Consider the following 22,772-nt stretch of genomic DNA (forward strand, 5'->3'; position numbering starts at 1 on the left):
TTCTCGTTGCGGAGCACGGACTCTAGGCTCACGGGCTTCAGTAGTTGTGGCATATGAGCTTCAGTTATTGTGATGCGCGGGCTCTAGGGCTCAGGCTCAGTAGTTGTGGCGCACGAGCTTTGTTGCTCTGCGGCATGTGGGATCTTCCCGGACCAGGGCTCAAACCCATCTCCCCTGCATTGGCAGGCAGATTCTTAACCACTGCACCACCAGGGAAGCACTGTACATTCTCTCTTTTAAGACACATTAAAAACAAATGCCAATACTACGTACGTGCTTCCACTTATATGAGGTATCTAAAGTAGTCAGATTCATAGAAACAGAAAGAATTGTGGTCTGGGGGAGAGTGAAAAGGGAAGTTGTTTAACGGGTATAGAGTGTCAGGTTTGTAAGTGTGAGGTGAAAAAGTTCTGTTTCACAACAATGTGAATATACTTAGCACTACTGAACTGTAACTGTGACTAACTGTACACTTAAAAATGGCTTAGATGGTAAATTTTATGTTATGTGCTTTTTACCACATTTTTAAAAACTAATATCAGATTCTGTGTACTACTTACTCCAGATACGAAGGCTCTATCCACTGCTCTGGCCCTAATGACCATCAGGTTAATTTCTCTTTCTCCTCTTGGGCTGTTACAAAGCTTACTCTGCTATGGCCACATAATCCTGGTTTGAATTGTTGTTTTGAGAAAAATTTTGATGACACTGTGATGCGTAGAAATCTTTCATAGCTGTTTCTTTCCCCTTCCTTGCACAGTATCTGTATTCCAGGCCTTACTAATATCCTTGTTGAGTTCACAGGCTATATAATTTATTATTTTGTTGGCCTCATCTAATGCATTTGACCTCAACAATATCTTTCTTTGGTCTGCTCCTAAAGTTCATGATTTGTATGTGGACTAATGCTACCCTTGTTTTTATGAGCAGGAGTTTTAGAGCCTTTAGGAGTTTACTGGACAATAAAATTATGTTGGTTTAGGTACCCGATTCCTGCTAAGAGCACGTATAGTCGGGAATTCTCTGGCGGTCCAGTGGTTAGGACTCTGTGCTCTCACTGCCTAGGGCCTAGATTCGATCCCTGGTTGGGGAGCTAAAAACCCCACAAGCCGCAGGGTGCAGCCCCCCCAAAAAAAGGGACACATATAGTCAATGACATCTGTATCTACAAAATACTTACCCTTTAATTTATGTTAAATATGTTTCAGACCTGGGAATTCTCTGGTGGTCCAGTGGTTAGGGCTCCACACTTTCACTGCCAAGGGCGCAGGTTCCTGCAAGCTGCACAGTGAAGCTGGGGGAGGGGGAAATTATATATATATATAAATATTTTGGACCTTTATTGTATAATGGTTGATCTCAACATCAGTTTCAGTGACTAGTTAGAGCAGTTATTAAACAGCCTAAGTCTGATAGACCACATACCTTACTGAGAATATTTCCTATGTCATAATTATAGTCACCCACATGATATTTTTGGGGGTCTTTTTTTGTTTTAATTTATTTTTTATTGAGGTAACATTGGTTTATAACATTATATAAGTCTCATGTGTGGAATATAAAAAATAAAACAAAAATAAGTGAACAAACCAAACCAAACCAAACATGTAGATACAGAGAACAGAGTAGTGGGGTTTTATTTTTGTGTTTTTACAGAAAATGATGTCCCCTAATACTCCTCTTATCTTTTATTTTAGCCTCACAGAAAAGCAAAGACTCACTTCAGCTATAGGTGATATATTCAGAATTGTTTTGTTTTGTTTTTTTAATTTATTTTTGGCTGCATTGAGTTTTCATTGCTTCGCGTGGGCTTTCTTCTAGTTGTGGTGAGCAGGGGCTGCTCTTTGTTGCAGCAGGCGGGCTTCTCATTGCGGTGGCTTCGTGTGGGCTTCAGTAGTTGTGGCACGTGGGCTCAGTAGTTGTGGTTCACGGGCTCTAGAGCACAGGCTCAGTAGTTATAGCACGGGGGCTCTAGAGTGCAGGCTCAGTAGTTGTGGCACACGGGCTTAGTTGCTCCACAGCATGTGGAATCTTCCAGGACCAGGGCTCGAACCCATGTCCCCTGCATTGGCAGGCGGATTCTTAACTGCTGCGCCACCAGGGAAGCCCCCAGAATTGATCTTTGAAAGCCTACTTTTTCCTTCCTTTGGAAGGACATAAATCTGTTTCCCTCAACACTTTTATGATTGCTAGGTTCCATGCAGTGTGTTTTCCATAAATAAAAACTGTTATCTTAATCTCATGTGAACCTGTGGTTCAGTTATAAAAACATACAGTGGAACATTATTTGACCATAAAAAGGAATGAAGTACTGATAAATGCTAAAACATGGATGAACTTTGAAAAAATTATGCTAAATGAAAGAAGCCAGACACAAACAGCCACTTATTGTATGATTCCATTCATATGAAATGTCCAAGAGAGGCAAAATTATACAGACAAAATAGATTCACTAATCTCTTCCCTTGCTTAGGGCAAGGGAGGGAGTGGGGCAGAGGGGAGGGGAGTAGCTGCTAATGGGTAAGGTATTTTGGAAGCTAAGGAATGATGAAAATGTCCTGAAATTAGGTAGCAGTGACGGTTGTTGTAAATTTGATTTTGATAATGGTTGCACAATTGTGAGATATACTAAAACCCCTTAAATTATATGCTTTACTTAGGTAAATTATATGGTATGTGAATTATATCATAATAAAGCTGTTATTTTTAAACAAACTACATATAGTTTGGTCATTTTCCTCAATGTCAAAACCATAAATGAGAACTAAGAGAAACATCTACCCTTGGAGGAAGTCTTGTTATTTGCCACCAGGAACTCTTTCCAGGTCCCCAGGCTATAGAATAGTTGACTATGATCTTGGATGAGATTTTTAAAAATGGTGATAAAGTGAGAGTTAACAGCGTGCTTAGTTATATACTCCTTCATGGAACAGATTTAAAGACTGCATTTTTTAAAAAAAATATATTTATTTATTTATTTTTGGCTGCATTGGGTCTTCATTGCTGTGTGGGCTTTCTCTGGTTGTGGCGAGTGGGGGCTACTCTTCGTTGCGGTGCACAGGCTTCTCATTGCGGTGGCTTCTCTTGTTGCAGAGCAGAGGCTCTTGGTGTGTGGGCTCAATAGTTGTGGCGCACAGGCTTAGTTGCTCCGCGGCATGTGGGATCTTCCTGGACCAGGGCTCAAACCCGTGTCTCCTGCATTGGCAGGCAGATTCTTAACCACTGAGCCACCAGGGAAGTTCCTAAAGACTGCATTTAAATAAAGCTTTCTGGAAAGAGGAATAAGTGTTCTTCCTAGGATGCCATTCAGTATATACTTATGAAGAATGCTTTTTATGTCCAAATAATCCTGTGTTGTGTTGCTCTAAGAATTATTTTTCATGGACAGAAACCAATTTATTATTTACAAAGAACTCAGACAATCTATATAAAAAAAAAAACTTAAAAATACCCAAACATAAAAATACACAAAAGATACGGGTAAGCAGTGCACAGTAAAAGAAATAAAATGAGCCAGTAAACAAATGTGGAACAGAAAGATGCTCACCAATACTCTTAAATTATTAAAGAAGTGTGAAGGGATACCAAAAGTGGAATTGCCATATTTTACTTTATAAATTGAACAAAAGTTATATTGAATACTGTTTTTTAATAATAGCGTTATTGAGATGTAGTTCACATACTGTATTGTTCACCTATTTTAAGTGTACAATTCAGTGGTGTTTAGTATATTCACAGAGTTGTGCAATCATTGCCACTATCTATGTATTTCAGAACATTTTTATCACCTTGTAAAAAACCCCCTGCCCATTAGGAGTCACTTCCTCCTCCCCCCTCCACTTCCCCTGCCCACTCCAGCCCTAGGCAATTTCTGATCTACTTTTTGACTGTTGCTTTGCCTATTCTAGACATTTCATGTAAATGGAATCATACAATATGTGGTCTTTTGTGGCTGGCTCTCTAAGAAGAATTTTGAAAAGTTGCTTAGTTCTTCAGTTGGATCTGCCTTGGGGTTTCTAGTTTCAGTTCTACTGACCAATTAGCAAGCTGGTTCTTGGCTTCATATCACAACCAAGCAGAAGAAGAGTAACTGTGTTTCTCTGCTGATGCGTGTTTTCGCCCCCAGCCCCATTCTTATTCTGTCTTCCCAGCAGCAGCAGTCAGACGGCTGTTCTGAATTAGGCCGCCTCAAATGCAGCAATTTTATAGGACTGAGATATAATTTAATCGCTTCCTTCTTTGTAACTTGCCCTTCTTTAACCTCCCAAATTAGCTTTTCTGATAGATTTGCTAATGATTCCTATTGTTCCATATTTTCACTGTACTGTTGAATCATACTCTTCATATCCCTGCTCCTAGAACAGGTCTTGGAGAGAGCCTAAAAAGCTGTTTTGGAAAAAAGGGTCCCTGATTCTCCTTTCCAAGGAGCAGGAGAGAAGAGTCTGAGAGAAGCAGAGGTAGAAAGATGTATGCAGACTTGGTAGAGCTCACCTACCATGTGACTGTCATGACTATTAAAATTTTATCCCTAGACACATTCCCAAGGCTTCCAGCCTGCAAGTTGAACATAGGACTCAGAGAATGAGACTTAGCAGTTTGGTTTTTGCCACGGTTGTTTTCTTTTTCTTTCTTTCTTTTTTTTTTAAAGAAGAGAAGGTTTTGTGTTTTTTTTTAATATAAATTTATTTATTTATTTTTGGCTGCATTGAGTCTTCGTTGCTGTGTGCAGGCTTTCTCTAGTTGCAACGAGTGGAGGCTACTCTTTGTTGTGGTGCGTGGGCTTCTCACCGTGCTGGCTTCTCTTTGTTGCGGAGCATGGACTCTAGGCACGCAGGCTTCAGTAGTTGTGGCACACGGGCTCAGTAGTTGTGGCTCGCGGGCTCTAGAACACAGGCTCAGTAGTTGTGGTGCACGGGTTTAGTTGCTCTGCGGCATGTGGGATCTTCCTGGCCCAGGGCTCGAACCCGTGTCCTGTATTGGTAGGCGGATTCTTAACTGCTGTGCCACCAGGGAAGCCCTCCATGGTTGTTTTCTGATGGTTGGCCAGAATCACTGGATTCAAGTTTCTTTTCCCTTTCATTTTGTCTTTCGTCAGAATAATCTTCATTTACTCTTTTACTCTGAGGATCCAGAAGAAGAGCTCTGTGGTTGTGAGATAGAAAGTGAACTGCTATGACTAACAGTATGCTTATGGACAGCCGCTCTTTCCACCGTTTCCTAGAACATGAATGAGAGTCTTGGCCTGTCTCTCTCTCTCTCTTTTTTTAAATTAATAGACTTTTTTTTAGAGCAGTCTTAGGTTTACAGAAAAATTAAGTTGAAAGTACAGACAGTTCCCATATACCTTCCTCCCTCCCCACACACCCATAGCCTCCCCCACCATCAGCATCCTGCCCCAGAGTGACACATTTGTTATAATCCATGAACCAACCTTGAAACATCATTATCACTCAAAGTCCATAGTTTACATTAGGGTTCACTGTTAGTGTTGTAAATTCTGTGGGTTTTGCCAAAAATATGGTGACATGATCCACCATTATAATACCGTACAAAATAGTTTCACTGTGACAAAAACAGTCTCCTTGTGCTCCACCTGTACATTCCTCTCTCCCCTCCAAACTCCTGGCAACCACTGATCTTTACTGTGTCCACAGTTTTGGCTTTTCCAGAATGACATATAGTTTAGAATCATACAATATATAGCTTTTTGCTTCTTTCACTTAATAATATATACTTAAATTTCTTCCATGTTTTTTCATGGCTTGATAGCTCATTTCTTTTTAGAACTGAATAATATTCCATTGTATGGATGTACCACAGTTTACTTATCCATTCTCCTATTAAAGGACATCTTGGTTGCTTTTAAGGTTTGGCAGTTACAAATAAAGTTGCTATAAACATCTCTGTGTAGGTTTTGTGTGGACATAACGCTTTCAACTCATTTGTGTAAATACCAAGGAGCATGATTGCTGGATCATATGGTAAGAGTATGTTTAGTTTTGCAAGAAACTGCCAAACTGTCTTCCAAAGAGGCTGTACCATTTTGCATTCCCACCAGCAAGGAATGGGAGTTCTGTTGTTTGACATCCTGTTCCTCATTTGGTGTTATCAGTGTTTTGGATTTCAGCGATTCTGACAAGCGTGTAGTGGTTTCTCTTTGTTGTTTTAATTTGCAGTTCCCTGATGAGGAATGATGTTGAGCATCTTTTCATATGCTTATGTGCCATCTGTATATCTTCTTTGGTGAGGTGTCTGTTTAGATCCTTTGCCCATTTTTTAATTGCGTTTTTTGTTATTGTTGAGTTTTAAGAGTTCTTTGTATATTTTGGATACCAGTCCTTTATCAGTTAAGTGTTTTGCAAAGATTTTCTGCCAGACTGTTGTCTCTTCATTCTCTTTAACAGTGTCTTTCACAGAGCAAAAGTTTTTAATTTTAATGAAGTAAAATTTGTCAATTTTTTCTTTTCATGGATTGTACTTTTGGTGTTGTATCTTAAAAGTCTTTGCCAAGCCCAAGGTCACCTAGATTATCTCTTATATTATCTCCTAGGAGTTAGAGTTTTGTGTTTTACGTCTAGGTCTATCCAATTTGAGTTAATTTTTTGAAAAGTGTAAGGTTTGTTTCTAGGTTTATTTTATAGTTTTGTATATGGATATCCAGTTGTTTCAGTACTGTTTTTGAAGAGATTCAATTCTCTATTGAATTGCCTTTGCTCCTTTGTCAAAGATCAGTTTACTATATTTGTGTGGGTTTATTTCTCATCTCTTTTTTTCTGTTCCATTGGTCTAGACATAGATCAAGAATAGGCCTAGACATAGATCTGGAACAGACATATTCTTTCACCAATGCCACACTATCCTGATGACTGTAGCTTTATAGTAAGTCTTGACATCAGATAGTGTCCTCCAAATTTGTTCTTTCTTTGCATATTGTGTTGGCTATTCTGGATCTTTTGCCTTTCCAGATAAACTTTAGAATCAGTTTTTTGATATTCACAAAGTAATGTTCTAGGATTTTGACTGGGATTGCATTGAATCTATAGATCCAGTTGGGAAGAATTGACAACAGTGCTAAATATTCCTATCCACGAACATGGAATATCTCTCCAATATTTTTTCAGATCTTTTGTGATTTGTTTCATCAGATAGATCTTGTACATGTTTTGTTAGATTTATACTTAAGGTTTTCATTTTTTTGGTGCTAATATAAATGATATTATATTTTTAACTTCAAATTCCAATTCCATTTATTCATTGCTGGCATATAGGAAAGCAGTTGACTTCTATCTTGCAACTTAATATAATCACTTAATAGTTCCAGGAGGTTTTGTTTTTTGCTTGTTTGTTGTTTTATTCTTTGGGATTTTCTACATAAACAATTATGTTGTCTGTGAACAAAGAAAGTTTTATTTTTTCTTCTCCAATCTGTATACCTCTTACTTACTTTTCTTGTCTTATTGCATTAAGTAGGCTTCCAGTACAGTGTTGAAGAGGAGTGGTGAGAGGAGACATCCTTGCTTGTTCCCAGTCTTAGGGGGAAAACATATACAGTTAACCCTTGAACAATGTGGGGAGAAAGGGACTCTGACCCCCGCACAGTTGAAAATCCATGTATAACTTTACAGTCAGCCCTCCGTATCTGCTGTTCCACACCCTGGAATCAGCCAACTGCAGATCATGTAGTACTGTATACGTATTTATTGAAAAAAATCTGCATGTTAATGGACCCACATCGTTCAAACGCATATGTTTTTCTAGGGTCAGCTGTCGTTTCTCACCTTTAAATGTAGCTATGGGTTTTTTGTAGACATTGTTTATCAACTTGAGAAGTTCCCCACTCTTCCCAGTTTGATGATAGTTTTTATCAGAAATAGGTTTTAGGGCTTCCCTGGTGGCGCGGTGGTTGCGCGTCCACCTGCCGATGCAGGGGACACGGGTTCGTGCCCCGGTCTGGGAAGATCCCACATGCCGCAGAGCAGCTGGGCCCGTGAGCCATGGCTGCTGAGCCTGCGCGTCCGGAGCCTGTGCTCCGCAACGGGAGAGGCCACGGTGGTGAGAGGCCCACATATCGCAAAAAAAAAAAAAAAAAAATAGGTTTTAGGTTTTGTCAGGTGCCTTTTCTGTATCTATTGATATGATCATATGATTTTTCTTCTTTATCCTGTTGATGTGATGTATCATATTATTAACTGATTTTGAAATGTTTAACCAGCCTTGCCTACTGGAATAAATCCCCATTTGGTCATAGTGTATAACTTTTTTTTTTATACATTATTATATTCGATTTGCTAACATTTTGTTGAGCATTTTTACTTCTGTGTTCATAAAAAATATTAGACTATAGTTTTCCTTTCTTCAATGTTTTTGTCCAGTTTTGGTATCAGGGTAGTGCTGGCCTCAGAAGCAGTCCCACTTCTGTTTTCTTGAAGAGATTATGGAGATTTGGTGTAATTTCTTCCTTAGGTGTTTGGTAGAATTTACCAATGAACCTACCTGGGCCTGGCACTTTCTGTCTTAAGAGGTTTTTAATGATTGATTCAGTGTAATAGATATAGACCTATTCAGATCATCTGTTTCTTCTTGTGTCAATTTTGGTAGTCTGTGTCTTTCGAGGAATTGGTCCATTTCACCTAGCTTATCAAACTTGTGGGCCTTGAGTTGTTCATAATAGTCCTTTACTATCCTTTTAGTGTCCATGGGATCAGTAGTGATAGCTTGTCTTTCATTTCTGGTATTAATAATTTGTATCTTCCCTCTTTTTTATTGTTAGCCTGGCTAAAGGTTTATTGATTTTATTGGTCTTTTCAAAGAACCAGCTTTTGATTTCATTGATTTTTTTTCTCTATTGATTTCCTGTTTTCAGTCTCACTAATTTCTGCTCTAATTTTGATTATTTCTTTTCTTCTGCTTACTTTGGATTTAATTTGCTCTTCTTTTTCTTGTTTCCTAAAGTGGAAGTTTAAATTATTGATTTTAGATCTTTCTTCTTTCTTCTTTTCTAGTATGTGCATTCAAAGCAGTAACATTCCCGCTAAACGGTGCTTTCGCTACATCCCACAAATTTTAATTAGTTGTATTTTCATTTAGTTAAAAATATTTTAGGGCTTCCCTGGTGGCGCAGTGGTTGGGAGTCTGCCTGCTGATTCAGGGGACACGGGTTCATGCCCCAGTCCACGAGGATCCCACATTCCGTGGAGCAGCTGGGCCCGTGAGCCATGGCCGCTGAGTCTGCACATCTGGAGCCTGTGCTCCTCAACAGGAGAGGCCACAACAGTGAGGGGCCCGCGTACCGCAAAAAAAAAAAAAAAAAGAAAGAAAGAAAGAAAAAAAATATTTTAAAATTTCTCTTGCAGTGTCTTCTCTGAGCCATGTGTTACTTAAAGTGTGTTGCTTAATCTCCAAGTATTTAGGGATTTTTCCAGTTATCTTTCTGTTACTGATTTCTAGTTTAATTTCCTTGTGTTCTGACAGCATACTTTGTATGATTTCAGTTCTTTTAAATTTGTTACAGTGTGTTTTGTGGACCAGAATGTGGTCTATCTTGGCCCAAGCTGTTTTTCAAGGAGAACATTACTAAGGAGTCTGGGTCCTATGCATTTGCTCTTAATTCTGAAATGAAGTGCTTCTCTTCCTTGGTCCTGGCACATTATTTGGGCCAGTCTCTTACAAAAGAACCTCTGTCTGTGAGCTGTTGACTCCAGAGCTATACCTATAGAGGAGAAGCATACAGAGATTGGAGTAAATGATTAAGTAATTTTAATGGTGGTCATTTATTAGACACTTACTATTTGCCATCACTTTACATTTATTATTTCAGTAAGTTTTCCAAATAGCCCTATAAGTTGAAAGTATTTTTATTATCTTTTTACAGATAAGGAAACTGAGGTTCAGAGAGATTGATTTACACAGAGTGATACTAATATAGGTACTAGCAGGAAGAGTCAAAATCGGGTCCATCTGATTCTGAAGCCCATATTCTCAGAAAAAAATGTTAAAAACAGACACATGAGATCCCAGTTCAAGCCAAACTCTAATCCATGGCAGAAATGGAAAAATGGAAGTTTGCTAAAGGAATATTTGTATAATGCTGTGCCTTTTATTGGTTTCTTTCCAAAATCAGTATCTCCAGCAGTTTTGGTGCCTTCAGCAGCAAGCATTCCAGTAGTAGTGCTTCCTAAGAGCACCTATCTTGGAGTAAAATGTAGGCTGTATTTATCTAACTTGGAGTTCCCCAACCAGGAATGATTTTGATCCCCAGGGAACATTTGACAATGTCTGGATACATTTTTGGTGGTCACAACTGGGTGACTACTGGCATCTAGTGGGAAGAGGCCGGGGTACTGCTAAACATCCTACAGTGCACAAGACCCACCCTACCCCCTAAACAAAGAATTATCTGACCCAAAATATCAATAGTGGAGGTTGAGAAACCCTGAGTCTAGCTTGTTCCATTCTGTTATTACTGAGAAAACCTTGATCCCTCAGAAATCCCTCAGCATTCTGTCAGGATTTGGTTTACAAGGCTAAGTGCCTCCTATGTAAATACTTTGTGGGTCAGTCCATTAATTCATTCTGGCACATTTCCTATACCTTGAGCTTGGTAGCCAGAGGCCTGTTAAATGGTTGGGCTTTTTTTTTTTAATAGGGTGATACTTTTTCTTCCTGATGTTTCTTGAGAGACAGGCTCAGCTGGCCTGCAGCTCTTACAGAAGAGAACCTGGTGACAATACTCTAATCTGTTGCTGGCATCTTTAGCTCCCTAATCTATGTTTACGTGGCACTGAAAATCAACTCTCCCTGCTGCCAGGCCCCATTCCTCCTTAACACTCTGGCACCACTGGCAGAGAATACCTCCCTAGTCTCTTCCACACAGTACAACCATACATGATTATTTTATTGCACAGCTGTTTTCCAGAAGACGTTTCCTGAGGCATGGATATACAGGATGCTTCTGGAGCTGTGAGTTGGAGTCTCAGTCATTTCTGTTCCAGTTGCAGATATATCCACAGCGCTCTTAAAGCATCTGGTATTTTCCTTAACTGTTTTCCTGTTTGTAGCTCTCGTCCTCTCCCCCAGATTTTAAGCTCCTACAATATGGGGTTTGTTTTTTCAATTTTTTTCGTATCCTGTCTTAGGAACTAGCATTTCTTTCATCATATACTAAGAAAATCAACTTGCCTTCTTCCATTTTGGGTTATATGCTTTTCTATTAAAAGTTGGAGGAAATTATAAGGAACTAAAATCATTTGAGAGAGACTGGTGGTCAGAGGTTTATATCAACCATCTAGATATAGATAAGCAAGCCAGAGGAACAATTCATAAACTCAATGGAATTGAGCCTGGGTCCAAATAAAACTGAATAATTCTTTCCTGAGTAGTGGACCTTGGAATTTTAAAAGTTATTTTCATTATCAAGGACGCCTAGAAAACTCAAGAAAGTTCCTATTAAGGAAGTCCTATAGGGGAACTTCCCTGGTGGCACAGTGGTTAAGAATCCACTTGCCAATACAGGGGACATGGGTTTGATCCCTGGTCCAGGAAGATCCCACATGCTGCAGAGCACCTAAGCCTGTGTGCCACAACTGCTTGAGCCTGTGCTCTTCAGCCCGTGAGCCACAACTGCTGAGCCCGCGTGCTGCAACTACTGAAGTCCGCGCACCTAGAGCCCATCCTCTGCAACAAGAGAAGCCATCACAATGAGAAGCCCGCAAACCGCAACGAAGAGTAGCCCCCGCTCGCCGCAACTAGAGAAAGCCCTCACGCAGCAACCAAGACCCAACACAGCAATAAATAGATGGATAAATAAATAAATTTATTTATTTATTTACAAAAAGAAAGTCCTATAGGTAGCTTACCCTCCTCATGACCCAGAGGTTCAGCAAAATTTCCCAAGTTAGATGTCATTATTACAGAATTTTCTGTAAAGTTTAAGCAAAGGCATATATTTACCTCATTTAAGTGATATGCCACAGGGCCCTCAATAGGGATTTTTTTTTTTTTTTTTTGCGTTGGGTCTTCGTTGCTGTGCACAGGCTTTCTCTAGTTGTGGCAAGCGGCGGCTACTCTTTGTTGCGGTGTGTGGGCTTGTCATTGTGGTGGCTTCTCTTGTTGTGGAGCACGGGCTCTAGGCGCGCGGGCTTCAGTAGTTGTGGCACGTGGGCTCAGTAGTTGTGGCTCACAGGCTCTAGAGCACAGGCTCAGCAGTTGTGCTGCACGGGCTTAGTTGCTCCACGGCATGTGGGATCTTCCCAGGCCAGGGCTTGAACCCGTGTTCCCTGCAATGGCAAGCGGATTCTTAACGTCTGCGCCACCAGGGAAGCCCCCTCAATAGGGATTTGAGGTCAGTGGGTCATTGACGGAACCCTCAAATGCTGTCTTTCTTAGGCCTTCAGAGAGATCATGACCATTTTGAACAATGTCTTTGAACCTGCAAGATTATAAAGAATGTATTGTTTGGATGGTATTGGTTTATCTAAAACAGTATTTCTCAACCTTTATTTTATCATTACCTTCCTAAGGAGCCTTTTTAGACATCTTTTTCCCTAATCACCCCCCTCCCATGAAATTTTAATATCACAGATAATGCTGTGTATCTGTTCATATACTGCAGTACTTTGGCAGGGACTGGGGATTGTACTCTCTAAGATTTTTCCCCCACCATGAACAGTTTTCACCCCCATGGGGGCAGTCCTGCCCATGTTGACGATATGTTAATCTAGAAGTATCATCATCTTGGGAATGAATTGTTTGTACCTTTCTTAACAAATTGAAACAGGGACAAGGACTCTATCAGTAAACTAATGTTAAAAAAGAGTCTTCTCATGCAATGGCCTGAAGCAACTGGGGAAGAGTGAGAAGACTACTTTTCTCATATTTCATAGCTTATATGGAGGACATTTTCTCTCTGAACAACCTCTTGACCATCTGAGGAAAGAACAGGGAAACACCAGGAGTAGCAGAGCAATAAATGCAGCGCTCTAAAAGGAGGGAAAAAAAAAAAAGACAAGACCCTCTTGCAGTGAAATGCAGAGGAGGAAAATGGTGATACTGAAGAATCTGGGTATAGAACTGTCCATTGTTCCAAGGCTAGTCAGCTCTAACAAGTTCAGTTTCTCAAAGTCAGAGTTGATTTGCAGCAGAGAATACCATTTAGGTTGTGTAGCACATAAGAATGTTCTATTCTCCCAAGAGGGTTTGGCTCTGTCTGATCAGAAGGGTGGGTGTGTATGAAATGCACCTCGGAAGGAGGAGGAGGAAGAGATGACATGTTCAAGTAAAATGAAATACAACTGCAAATTAAAGTGTCACCCTGTTTTAAAAAAATCCCTTTTTTATTTAATTGGTTACCAAGGAAAAAAATGTCATACAGAAGTGTATGTCTCAGGGAAAGTTAAACTGTGAGATGTTACAAGTGAATCTGGATTCAAGGAAGTTCTCCTCGGGTGGGGCAGGGCAGGAGTTATAAAATACTGCCTTAATAAAAATATTCTGAGGTGGAAAAGCTAGGCTCATAAATTTCTATTGTGTTACATGCCAGAGGTCCAGAAGAGATTAACAAATATTACCTCATTTGTTCTTTGCTGTCTCTCTCTATCCTGTCAGCTGAATGCTGGCTGCCTCTTCCCTGGGGGAAGCCTCCTTTTGAGATGTTTTATTAGGAGGAAGGTCATATACAAAGGAGATGCTTTCTCCCAAAGGGTGCTGCTTACCACAAAGACATCCAGGGACTGAATGCTTTTCTGTGTTAATGGTGTCCTACCATTTTTCATGTTTCTTTCCCAGAATTTTTATGAACACCCATTTGTCTCTTTAGATTGTGAGCCTACCAGATAGGATATATACAGTACGTGCCACATTGTTGGCACTTAGTAAATATTACGTAATAATGGGAAGGGGGGCTGATTTATATTATATTATACTATACTATACTATATTATATTGTATTATACTATGTTTACATGTAGAATTGTTCTTGAGAAACATGTCTGGTTTCTCTTTGAGATAGAGACTTGACAGATAGGACTTGTCAGCTTTCTTCAGCCTTAGTTGTGATTCTTCCTTTTCTCCCTCTTCTACTAATCCTAGTTTTGTCTCATGTTTGCAATGGAAACATATAGATAAACAATATAATGTGCTCTCTTTGTCTTCTCCCCCACCAGGGGCAGTGATTGGTGATGGACAGTCTGCCGTGGCCAGTAACATTGCCAATACTACCTACCGGCTCCAGTGGTGGGACTTCACTAAGTTTGACCTCCCAGAAATCAGTAATGGTAAGCCAAGGTAGAACTGGGGATACTGGTGGAAGGCCTGACTCTTACTGGTGAGCCAGAGCTCAGAAACCCATATAGCACTGGATTTTTCATCGCCTCGTTGAGCAGCTGACTGCCGTGTGCCATTTCTGCAGTTCTTCTCTGACTCTCGTTAAGCAATTCAACAAATGTGTATTGAGCACCCACCCTGAGCAGTGAACAATGCTTTGGTACAGTGATCAGAACAATGCTAAGGTGGACACCAAAATGAAGATATCTGCCCCAGGAGTTTACCGACTAGTAGTTCATTGTCCCAAGCCTAGAAGTTTGGGTGGAACTGAGAGGAAGAGAAGGAGAAAGGAGTGTAGGAACTGAGAGCCAGACCCTTGAGGAAAGACTACAGTGATGATAAACTCATTTATTAATCTAGATCTGAATAGAACAAAGGGAGTGGCCCGATTGATGTGTGATTTACAAACATGTCTGTCTGTCAGTCCGTTTTCCCAGCTTCTATGAGTCCTCAATCCCATGTCCCAGTTGTTCGATTGAAACCACATCATTTTTTTAAAAATTTATTTATTTATTTATTTATTGGCTGCGTTGGGTCTTCCGTTGCTGTGTGCGGGCCCTCTCCAGTTGAAGCGAGTGGGGGCCACTCCTCGCCATAGTGCGAGGGCTTCTCACTGCGGTGGCCTCCCCTGCTGCGGAGCACAGGCTCCAGGCACTCAGGCTTCAGCAGTCTTGGCACACGGGCTTCAGTAGTTGTGGCTCGTGTGCTCCAGAGCGCAGGCTCAGCAGTTGTGGTGCATGGGCTTGGTTGCTCCGCGGCATGTGGGATCTTCCCGGACCAGGGCCTGAACCCATGTCGCCTGCATTAGCAGGCAGATTCTCAACCACTGCGCCACCAGGGAAACCCTATCACAGCATTTTAGACATCTCATTTCACTTTCTATCTGATGACGGACTCTCACACATCCTTGGGAAGTAGTGGTTCAGCCTCTGCTTGAACACTTCAGATAGGTCACACTGTCTGATGAGTTGGCCCTAGTCCATCACTGCTAAATTCCTGTTCAAATGTTTTTTCTTATACCCAGCCACCATTTCCCTTGCTGTCACTTCCTCCCATTGATCCTAGTTCTACCTCTGAATCTCCATAGAATAAGTTTAATGACGTCTCTTATAAGCGACAGTTCTCGAGCTATTTGAAGATAAACTGCCATTTCCCTTTAAATCATTCTTTTTGGGCCAGAATTCCTGAGATTCCTTTTACCATATGGTTTTCAAATCCTTGACAGTTCTGCTCATTTCCCCTTTAAGCTTTGAGGTGGCAGAACAACGGAGAACACTCCAGATGAGAGCTGTCCAAAACAGAGTACAATGATGGTTTGGACAGTGTTAGTTCAGCTTAAGATTTCAGCAGCTTTTTCTGAAGCCACTATTGAGTTTGCAGTCGCTTAAAATTCCTTGATGGGACTTCCCTGGTTGCGCAGTGGTTAAGAATCTGCCTGCCAATGCAGGAGACACTGGTTCGATCCCTGGTCCAGGAAGATCCCACATGCCGTGAAGCAACAAAGCCCATGCGCTACAACTACTGAGGCTGCACTCTTGAGCGTACAAGCCACAACTACTGGGTCCATGTGCTGCAACTAATGAAGCCTACGTGCCTAGAGCCCACACTCTGCAACAAGTGAAGCCACCGCAGTGAGAAGCCTGCTCACCGGAATGAAAAGTACCTCCTGCTCACCGCAACTAGAGAAAGCCCGTGCACAGCAACAAGGACCCAATGAAGCCAAACATAAATAAATAATAAATAAATGTATTTACTTATTTAAAAAATACTTGATAACTATTAATAAACCAAGACTTTACTGTCCTATACTTACTTGTGCAGTTCGAATGTCTTAAAAACCAAAGGTTTGTATTTGTTTCTGTTAAGTTTTATCTTAGTAGTGTCAATTGCTCTTCTTAGTTCCTGCCTCTCAACATTTTTTTGAACTTTGATTCAGCCCTTTTTCTCCCAACCTTACATCATCTTCTAATTTGATAAACATACTTTCTCTTTTTTTTTTAACACTAAGTACTTTCATTCTTTTTTTTTTTTTTTTTTGGCTGCATAGGGTCTTAGTTGCAGCATGAGGGCTCTTTTGTTGTGGTGGGAGTGCTTAGTTGCCCCGAGGCATGTAACATCTTAGTTCCCCGACCAGGGATCGAACCTGAGTCCCCTGCACTGGAAGGTGGATTCTTAATCACTGGACCACCAGGGAAGTCCCTCTGTCTTACTTTGTTTTTCTGGTTTTTAAAAAAATATTTATTTATTTACTTAGTTGGTTGTGCCAGGTCTTAGTTACGGCAGGCGGGCTCCTTAGTTGAGGCATGAGAACTCTTAGATGCGGCACGCATGTGGGATCTAGTTCCCTGACCAGGGATCGAACCCAGGCCCCCTGCATTGGGAGTGCAGACTGTTTTTTTTTTTTTAATAAATACATTTATTTGTTTATTTATTTATTTATTTTTGGCTGCATTGGGTCTTCGTTGCTGTGCAAGGGCTTTCTCGAGTTGTGGTGAACAGGGGTTAATCTTCGTTGCGGTGCGTGGGCTTCTCATTGTGGTGGCTTCTCTTGTTGCCAAGCACAGGCTCTAGAGCGCAGGCTCAGTAGTTGTGGCACATGGGCTTAGCTGCTCCGCGGCATGTGGGATCTTCCTGGACCAGGGCTCGAACCCGTGTCCCCTGCATTGGCAGGTGGATTCTTAACCACTGTGCCACCAGGGAGTCCCGGGAGCGCAGACTCTTAACCAGTTGTGCCACCAGGGAAGTCCCCCCTCTGTCTTAACTTCGGATTGCTAGCAAAACTAGTGCATCAGTCAGGACTTTGCACCAAGCGTTGTGGTATGTTCCTGTGGGCTTGCTCTGTGTCAGTTTTGGTTCACGAATTTGCTCCTAGGCTTAGTTGTTCGCATGTAAAGCCCATATTTTTCTATCTTGTCTATAGGGTATTGTAAGAGTTGGTCAGATACCTTAAAGTAATCAAGATAGCCACTTCTATGGCATTTCCCAGTATGCCAATCTTGGTATCCTTATCAGACCATGAAAATGAGCTCAGTTTTTCATGTCCTGATCTTAGTGAAACCTCAGTAGCAATCATTTTTTTCTAAGTGCTTTTAAGCCACATGTTCAATAATCTATTCTTTACTAGAAATCAAATGCAATCTACCTTTTCCCTTATTAAATACTGTTTGCTTGTTTATAGATTTCTGGCCCAGGTGTTTGCCATAATTTTCCCTAGGTACTTTGTTTCGTTATTTTATTTGCTTCGTTTCTTTTATTATAATCTGAAATACATTTACCAAAGATTTTTAAAATATAAAAGGATATACAGTGAAAAGTTTCCCAACCCTGCTCCCAGCTACCCACTACTCCACCCCATAGGCAGCCACAATGAGCAGTGTCTTGCATACCTCTTCAAAGATATCATATGTATATACAAGTACATGCAAATGTTTGTTTTTCCACCTCTACTTAACCTAAATGGTAGCATGTTATACATACTTTTCTTTCTGTACCTTGCTTTCTTTACTTTTTGTCTTGGTGATCTTTCCGTATCAGTACATAAAGCATTTACTCAATTCTTTTTTAATGGCTGCCTAGTATCCCACTGTCCTTTATATATATATATGTTTATGTATATATACTTATTTATTTATGGCTGTGTTGGGTCTTTGTTGCTGCACGTGGGCTTTCTCTAGTTGTGGCAAGCAGGGACAACTCTTTGTTGCGGTGCGCGGGCTTCTCATTGCGGTGGCTTCTCTTGTTGCAGAGCACAGGCTCTAGGCGTGCGGGCTTCAGTAGTTGTGGCACACAGGCTCAGTAGTTGTAGCTCGCGGGCTCTAGAGCGGAGGCTCAGTAGTTGTGGCGCACGGGCTTAGTTGCTCCGCGGCATGTGAGATCTTCCTGGACGAGGCAGGAAGATTCTTAACCACTTTGCCACCAGGAAAGTCCCCCCACTGTCCATTTTTTAACCAGTTATTTTTAAACCAGTGTTCTGCTGAGGAATTTTTTTTTTTTTTTTTTTTTTTTTTGTCTGCTCCGGGTCTTAGTTGTGGCACATGGGATGTTCGTTGTGGCATGCAGAATCTATAGTTGCAGCATGCGGGATCTAGTTCCCTAACCAGGGATTGAACCCAGGCCACCTGCATTGGGAGTGTAGAGTCTTAACCCCAGGAACACCAGGGAAGCCCCTCTGCTGAGGAACTTTTAAGTTGTTTCCAGTCTTTTGCTATACAAACCATGCCACAGTTTGTCATGTGCAAGTATATCATAGGATAAATTCCTAGAAATGGAATTGTAGGGAGGAAGAATATGTAGATTCATGATTTTGGTAGATACTGCTAAATCACCCTCTGTAGAGATTATACCAATTTATACACTCGCTTGTGGTTCATGAGAGAGCATGTTTCCCTAAACTCTTGCTTGTAGAATGTGCTATCATATTTTGGGGTATTTACAAAACTGATGGTAAAAAATACTATGTAGGTGGGACTTCCCTGGCAGTCCAGTGGTTAGGGCTCTGCACTTCCACTGTTGGGGGCGAGGGTTCAATCCCTGGTCGGGAAACTAGGATCCTGCAAGCCGTGTGGTGTAGCCAAAAAAAAAAAAAAAAATAGTATGTAGGTATTTTAAATTTGTATTTCTCGTATTATAAACCAGTTTGTGTGGCTCTCCATACATTTAGCCACGTGTTGCCTTTTCTTGGCTTGTCTCTGTGCTTTACCTATTTTTTTTTTTATTGTGTTGTTGATCTTTTCCTTACCAGTTCTACAGGAGCTCTTTATAAATCAGAAAATTAACTCATAATAGGAGTTTCCTGGTTGTCATTTGTCTTTTGACTCTGCTGAAGGTTATTTTTGTCATAGAGCTTATTTTAAGTAGAGTCAGAATTATCCAACTTTCCTTTTATGGTTCCTGGATTTTGTGGCAGCATCAAGAAGATCAGTTAGTACTTTTATATTTTAGTTTTTTCCTTTAAATCTTTGATTCATCAGAAGTTTAACCTAGTCCTAAATAAGCAGAGTATGATCCAACTTTTCTCCCACGTGCTACTCATTTGTCGCAACCAATTTATAAAATGATCTATTTGTCCCCATTGATTTGGGATGTCACTTTCATCCTGTTAATTTCCTGTTGAGTATTTACATGTATTTATTCTGTCTCTTCTGTCCCAGGGATCTGTCTGATTATTCATGTAACAGTACCAAATTGGTTTAAGTTTGAGGCTCTGTTTTAGAATCTGGTAGGACTAGTCTCCTCTTGTTATTTTTTTAATCCAAAATTTCTTGCCTGCTTGAACATTTTGGTTTTCTGTATGGACTTTAAAACTACCTCGCTTCTTCCCTTCACCCCCCTGAAAAAATTCTGTTAGTGTAATTAATGTGATCACATTAAACATATAAAGTAACTTAAGGAGACTCAATATTGTTATGGTATCTTCTTATGTAAGAACATGGTATGATTTTTCAGTTTCTCCAAGTCTCTCTTGTGGTCTTAGGAATGTTTTAAAGTTTTCTTCGTGTAATTTTATACATTTTTAAAGTTTATTGTTACAAGCTTTAACAAAATTTTCTATTTTACTGAATTTGTTTACTAATTATAGTTGTTATTCAGTTAAATCTCATGGGTTTTCTAAGTATGTTATCTATAAATAGTATTAATTTTACCTCCTCTGTTCCAAGTTGTACACCTGTGATTTCTTCCTCTTGTCTAAGTGCATTGGCTGCTACCATCAGAACAATGTTAAATAATAGCAGGCATCCTCATATCATTCCTCATTTCAGTAGAAAAACTTCTAGCTTTTTCCCAGTAAGCATATTGCTGACTTTTGGGTTGAACCAGAACTAGTTTATTGTTTTAAGTAAGTCATTATTCTTATTTTATTGTGAGTTTTTAATCAAGAATAGATACTCGGAATTCCCTGGTGGTTCAGTGGTTAGGACTCCCCCCTAACCGCCCCCGCAAAAAAAAAGAATAGATGTTAAATTTAGTCCTGCCTTATCAGCATCTGTGAAGATGATCATGTTTTTTTCTCTCCTTTGACCTAATAATGAGATCATTATGGTTTTTTTTAAACAAGTATCTGGAGACTTAATTGACCTTAAATTAATTTTTAAATCCCAATAGTACCAATAAACTTCCCTTGATTATTAATTTTTTTAATTTATCTATTTTTGGCTGCGTTGGGTCTTCATTGCTGCACGGGCTTTCTGTAGTTGTGATGAGCAGGGTCTACTCTTTGTTGTGGTGTGCGGGCTTCTCATCACGGTGGCTTCTCTTGTTGCGGAGCACGGGCTCTAGGCTCGCAGGCTTCAGTAGTTGTGGCTCACGGGCTCTAGAGCGCAGGCTCAGTAGTTGCAGTGCATGGGCTTAGTTGCTCCGTGACATGTGGGATCTTCCCGGACCAGGGCTCAAACCCGTGTCCCCTGCATTGGGAGGCGGGTTCTTTTTTTTTTCTTTTTTTTTTTGGCAGGCGGGTTCTTCACCACCACCACCAGGGAAGCCCCGAGATCATTATGTTGATAGATTCTATAATATTGAACCCAACCTTACATCCCTTGAATAAACCCCACCTGGTTCATGGTATATGCTTTAGCATTAAATTCTTTCCATGTAGCTTGCTAATAATTTACTTAAGAGTTTTTTCCTTGAAATTTGTGAGATGGATCTATCCTATTCTTTTTCATAAAATCTATGAGTTTTGGTATCAGTGTTATGCTTGTGTTACAAATATAATTTGAAAGTTTTTCTTTTTGTCTGGAACAGCTTAAATAGTATTGGAATTACTTGGTACTTTTTATACTTTAAAGGTCTGAACCTGATGCTTTTTTCTTCCCTGTTTTTCACAAGCGTAGGGAGAGGTAGTTCTTTGATAACGTTTTCTTTGTCAACTGTCCTATGATGGTTAAGCAAATGAACTCTTCAGCTACAATGTCCAGGTTCAAGTCTTGCTCAGCCACCTTCTAGCAGTGTGACCTTGGTTACTTAACCTCTCTACACCTTAGTTTCCTTGTCTATAAAATGAGGGTTATAATAGTACCAACCTCATAGGATTGTTAGGAGAATTAAATTAGTTAACATTGATACATGTCAGGCACTCTGAACGGCATCTGGCACTTTCTGTAGTAAATGGTCAGTAAATGTTAGCTCTTTTTATCATGTCTTTTTCTTGGAAATTATACCGTGATTCTTTGAGAGTATGGCTATAATTCTAAAGTCACCCCTGCCCCTGTTTTCAGTACTCTGAGAGGTGTATTTTCCATCTCTGTAAAGTGATGTTCATGTAAAAAAGATAGTTCTCTTTTAACCTGTTGCCTCATCTGTAATTGGCTTCTGATCCTTCTGAAGCATGTTGTTTCTCCCCAGTTGGAGAAAATTTTCTTTGATAGAAAAACCAAATATTCAGAAGAATACAGGCATTGGGTATGCTGCTAGCAGAGCTGAGACGGTCTTTTTGGTTGTCCTTAACATTCTTTGTACAAGCCCACTTGTTCTGACTACAACTTCCTGTCATTCACCTTCTGTGTTCCTTCTTACTTCCTTTGATCATGGCTGTTGTAAAACCTGAGCTGATCAAAAAGCATCATGTGCAACCAGATTGACTCATTTAGTTTGGCTCACCTTTCTTCCTCATTTAAGCCCTGTGTGGTGTTAGAATTCTGCTTTTTAAAAGTGCCCTATTTTTCTCAGAGTTTTGGCCTTGGGAAATACTTGGCATTCTATGAGTTTAGGGCGTATATGTCTGATGGTGGCCAGTGTTCCTTGCCATGGTATTACCCTCTAGAATGACAGTCACTTTCACCTGAGGCTCTTGTAATTAACTCTAACTGCTTTTCTTGGTTGGTCTGAATAAAGTCTAGTTACAGTTCTGAATCTGGTAGATTCAGCTGTCAGCAGAGTTCAGTTGGGAATCTGTAGGATTTGTTTCTGAACCTTGCATACTTCCCAGAGGAGGGAAGTGTTTGGCTTTGGCACAGCTCATGCCTGGGAGCCACTGGCCCTCAGTTTTACTCATGTATTCGGCAGCCACTATGTTGTTAAGAGGTCATCTGACTTAATTGAATTTAACTCTTTTCTAGAATTAGGCTAAAGAGTGTCACCACCTGTTTCTCTTAGTTGAGATACAGGATTAATGAATTACTATCTGTAAAGCGTTTAGAAATTTGTGAATAAGGTCTCATATAACATAGATAATTTTGAAACCGCTCTCATGGGAAAAAAAAATAGCTCATTAGATTCACTGTGGTTTTTAAGAGTGAACTCTTATGGGAGAATAGCATTAGTCACCAGGGTGCCCTGACGGAACGGACCTTAAGAAACCCAGGGGCTGAGCAGTGTGGGGCACACACACATCCAGAGAGGATGTAGTGATTGGTGCCGTTGGGAATGCTTATATAGTGTCATCTGGAGCTCTGTGCAAGAGGTCCTATTCTGAAATTTGAGGGCTCAGAGATAGTGAAAAGGAAAATTTCCTGCTG

General features: G+C 40.4%; 1 protein-coding gene across 2 annotated transcripts in view; it reads left to right on the forward strand.

The window, feature by feature from the left end:
• Positions 1-22,772, forward strand: part of AMBRA1 (autophagy and beclin 1 regulator 1) — a 147,787-nt gene that overhangs the window by 89,316 nt on the left and 35,699 nt on the right. For both annotated transcript variants that reach the window (XM_007455776.1, XM_007455777.1), the window contains one exon: positions 14,160-14,270. In XM_007455776.1, coding sequence (XP_007455838.1) covers positions 14,160-14,270 — 111 coding nt within the window. The remainder of the gene's footprint in view (positions 1-14,159; positions 14,271-22,772) is intronic.

The sequence above is a fragment of the Lipotes vexillifer genome, unplaced genomic scaffold, assembly GCF_000442215.2.
Source record: "Lipotes vexillifer unplaced genomic scaffold, Lipotes_vexillifer_v1.1 scaffold977, whole genome shotgun sequence".
Classification (NCBI taxonomy): domain Eukaryota; kingdom Metazoa; phylum Chordata; class Mammalia; order Artiodactyla; family Lipotidae; genus Lipotes; species Lipotes vexillifer.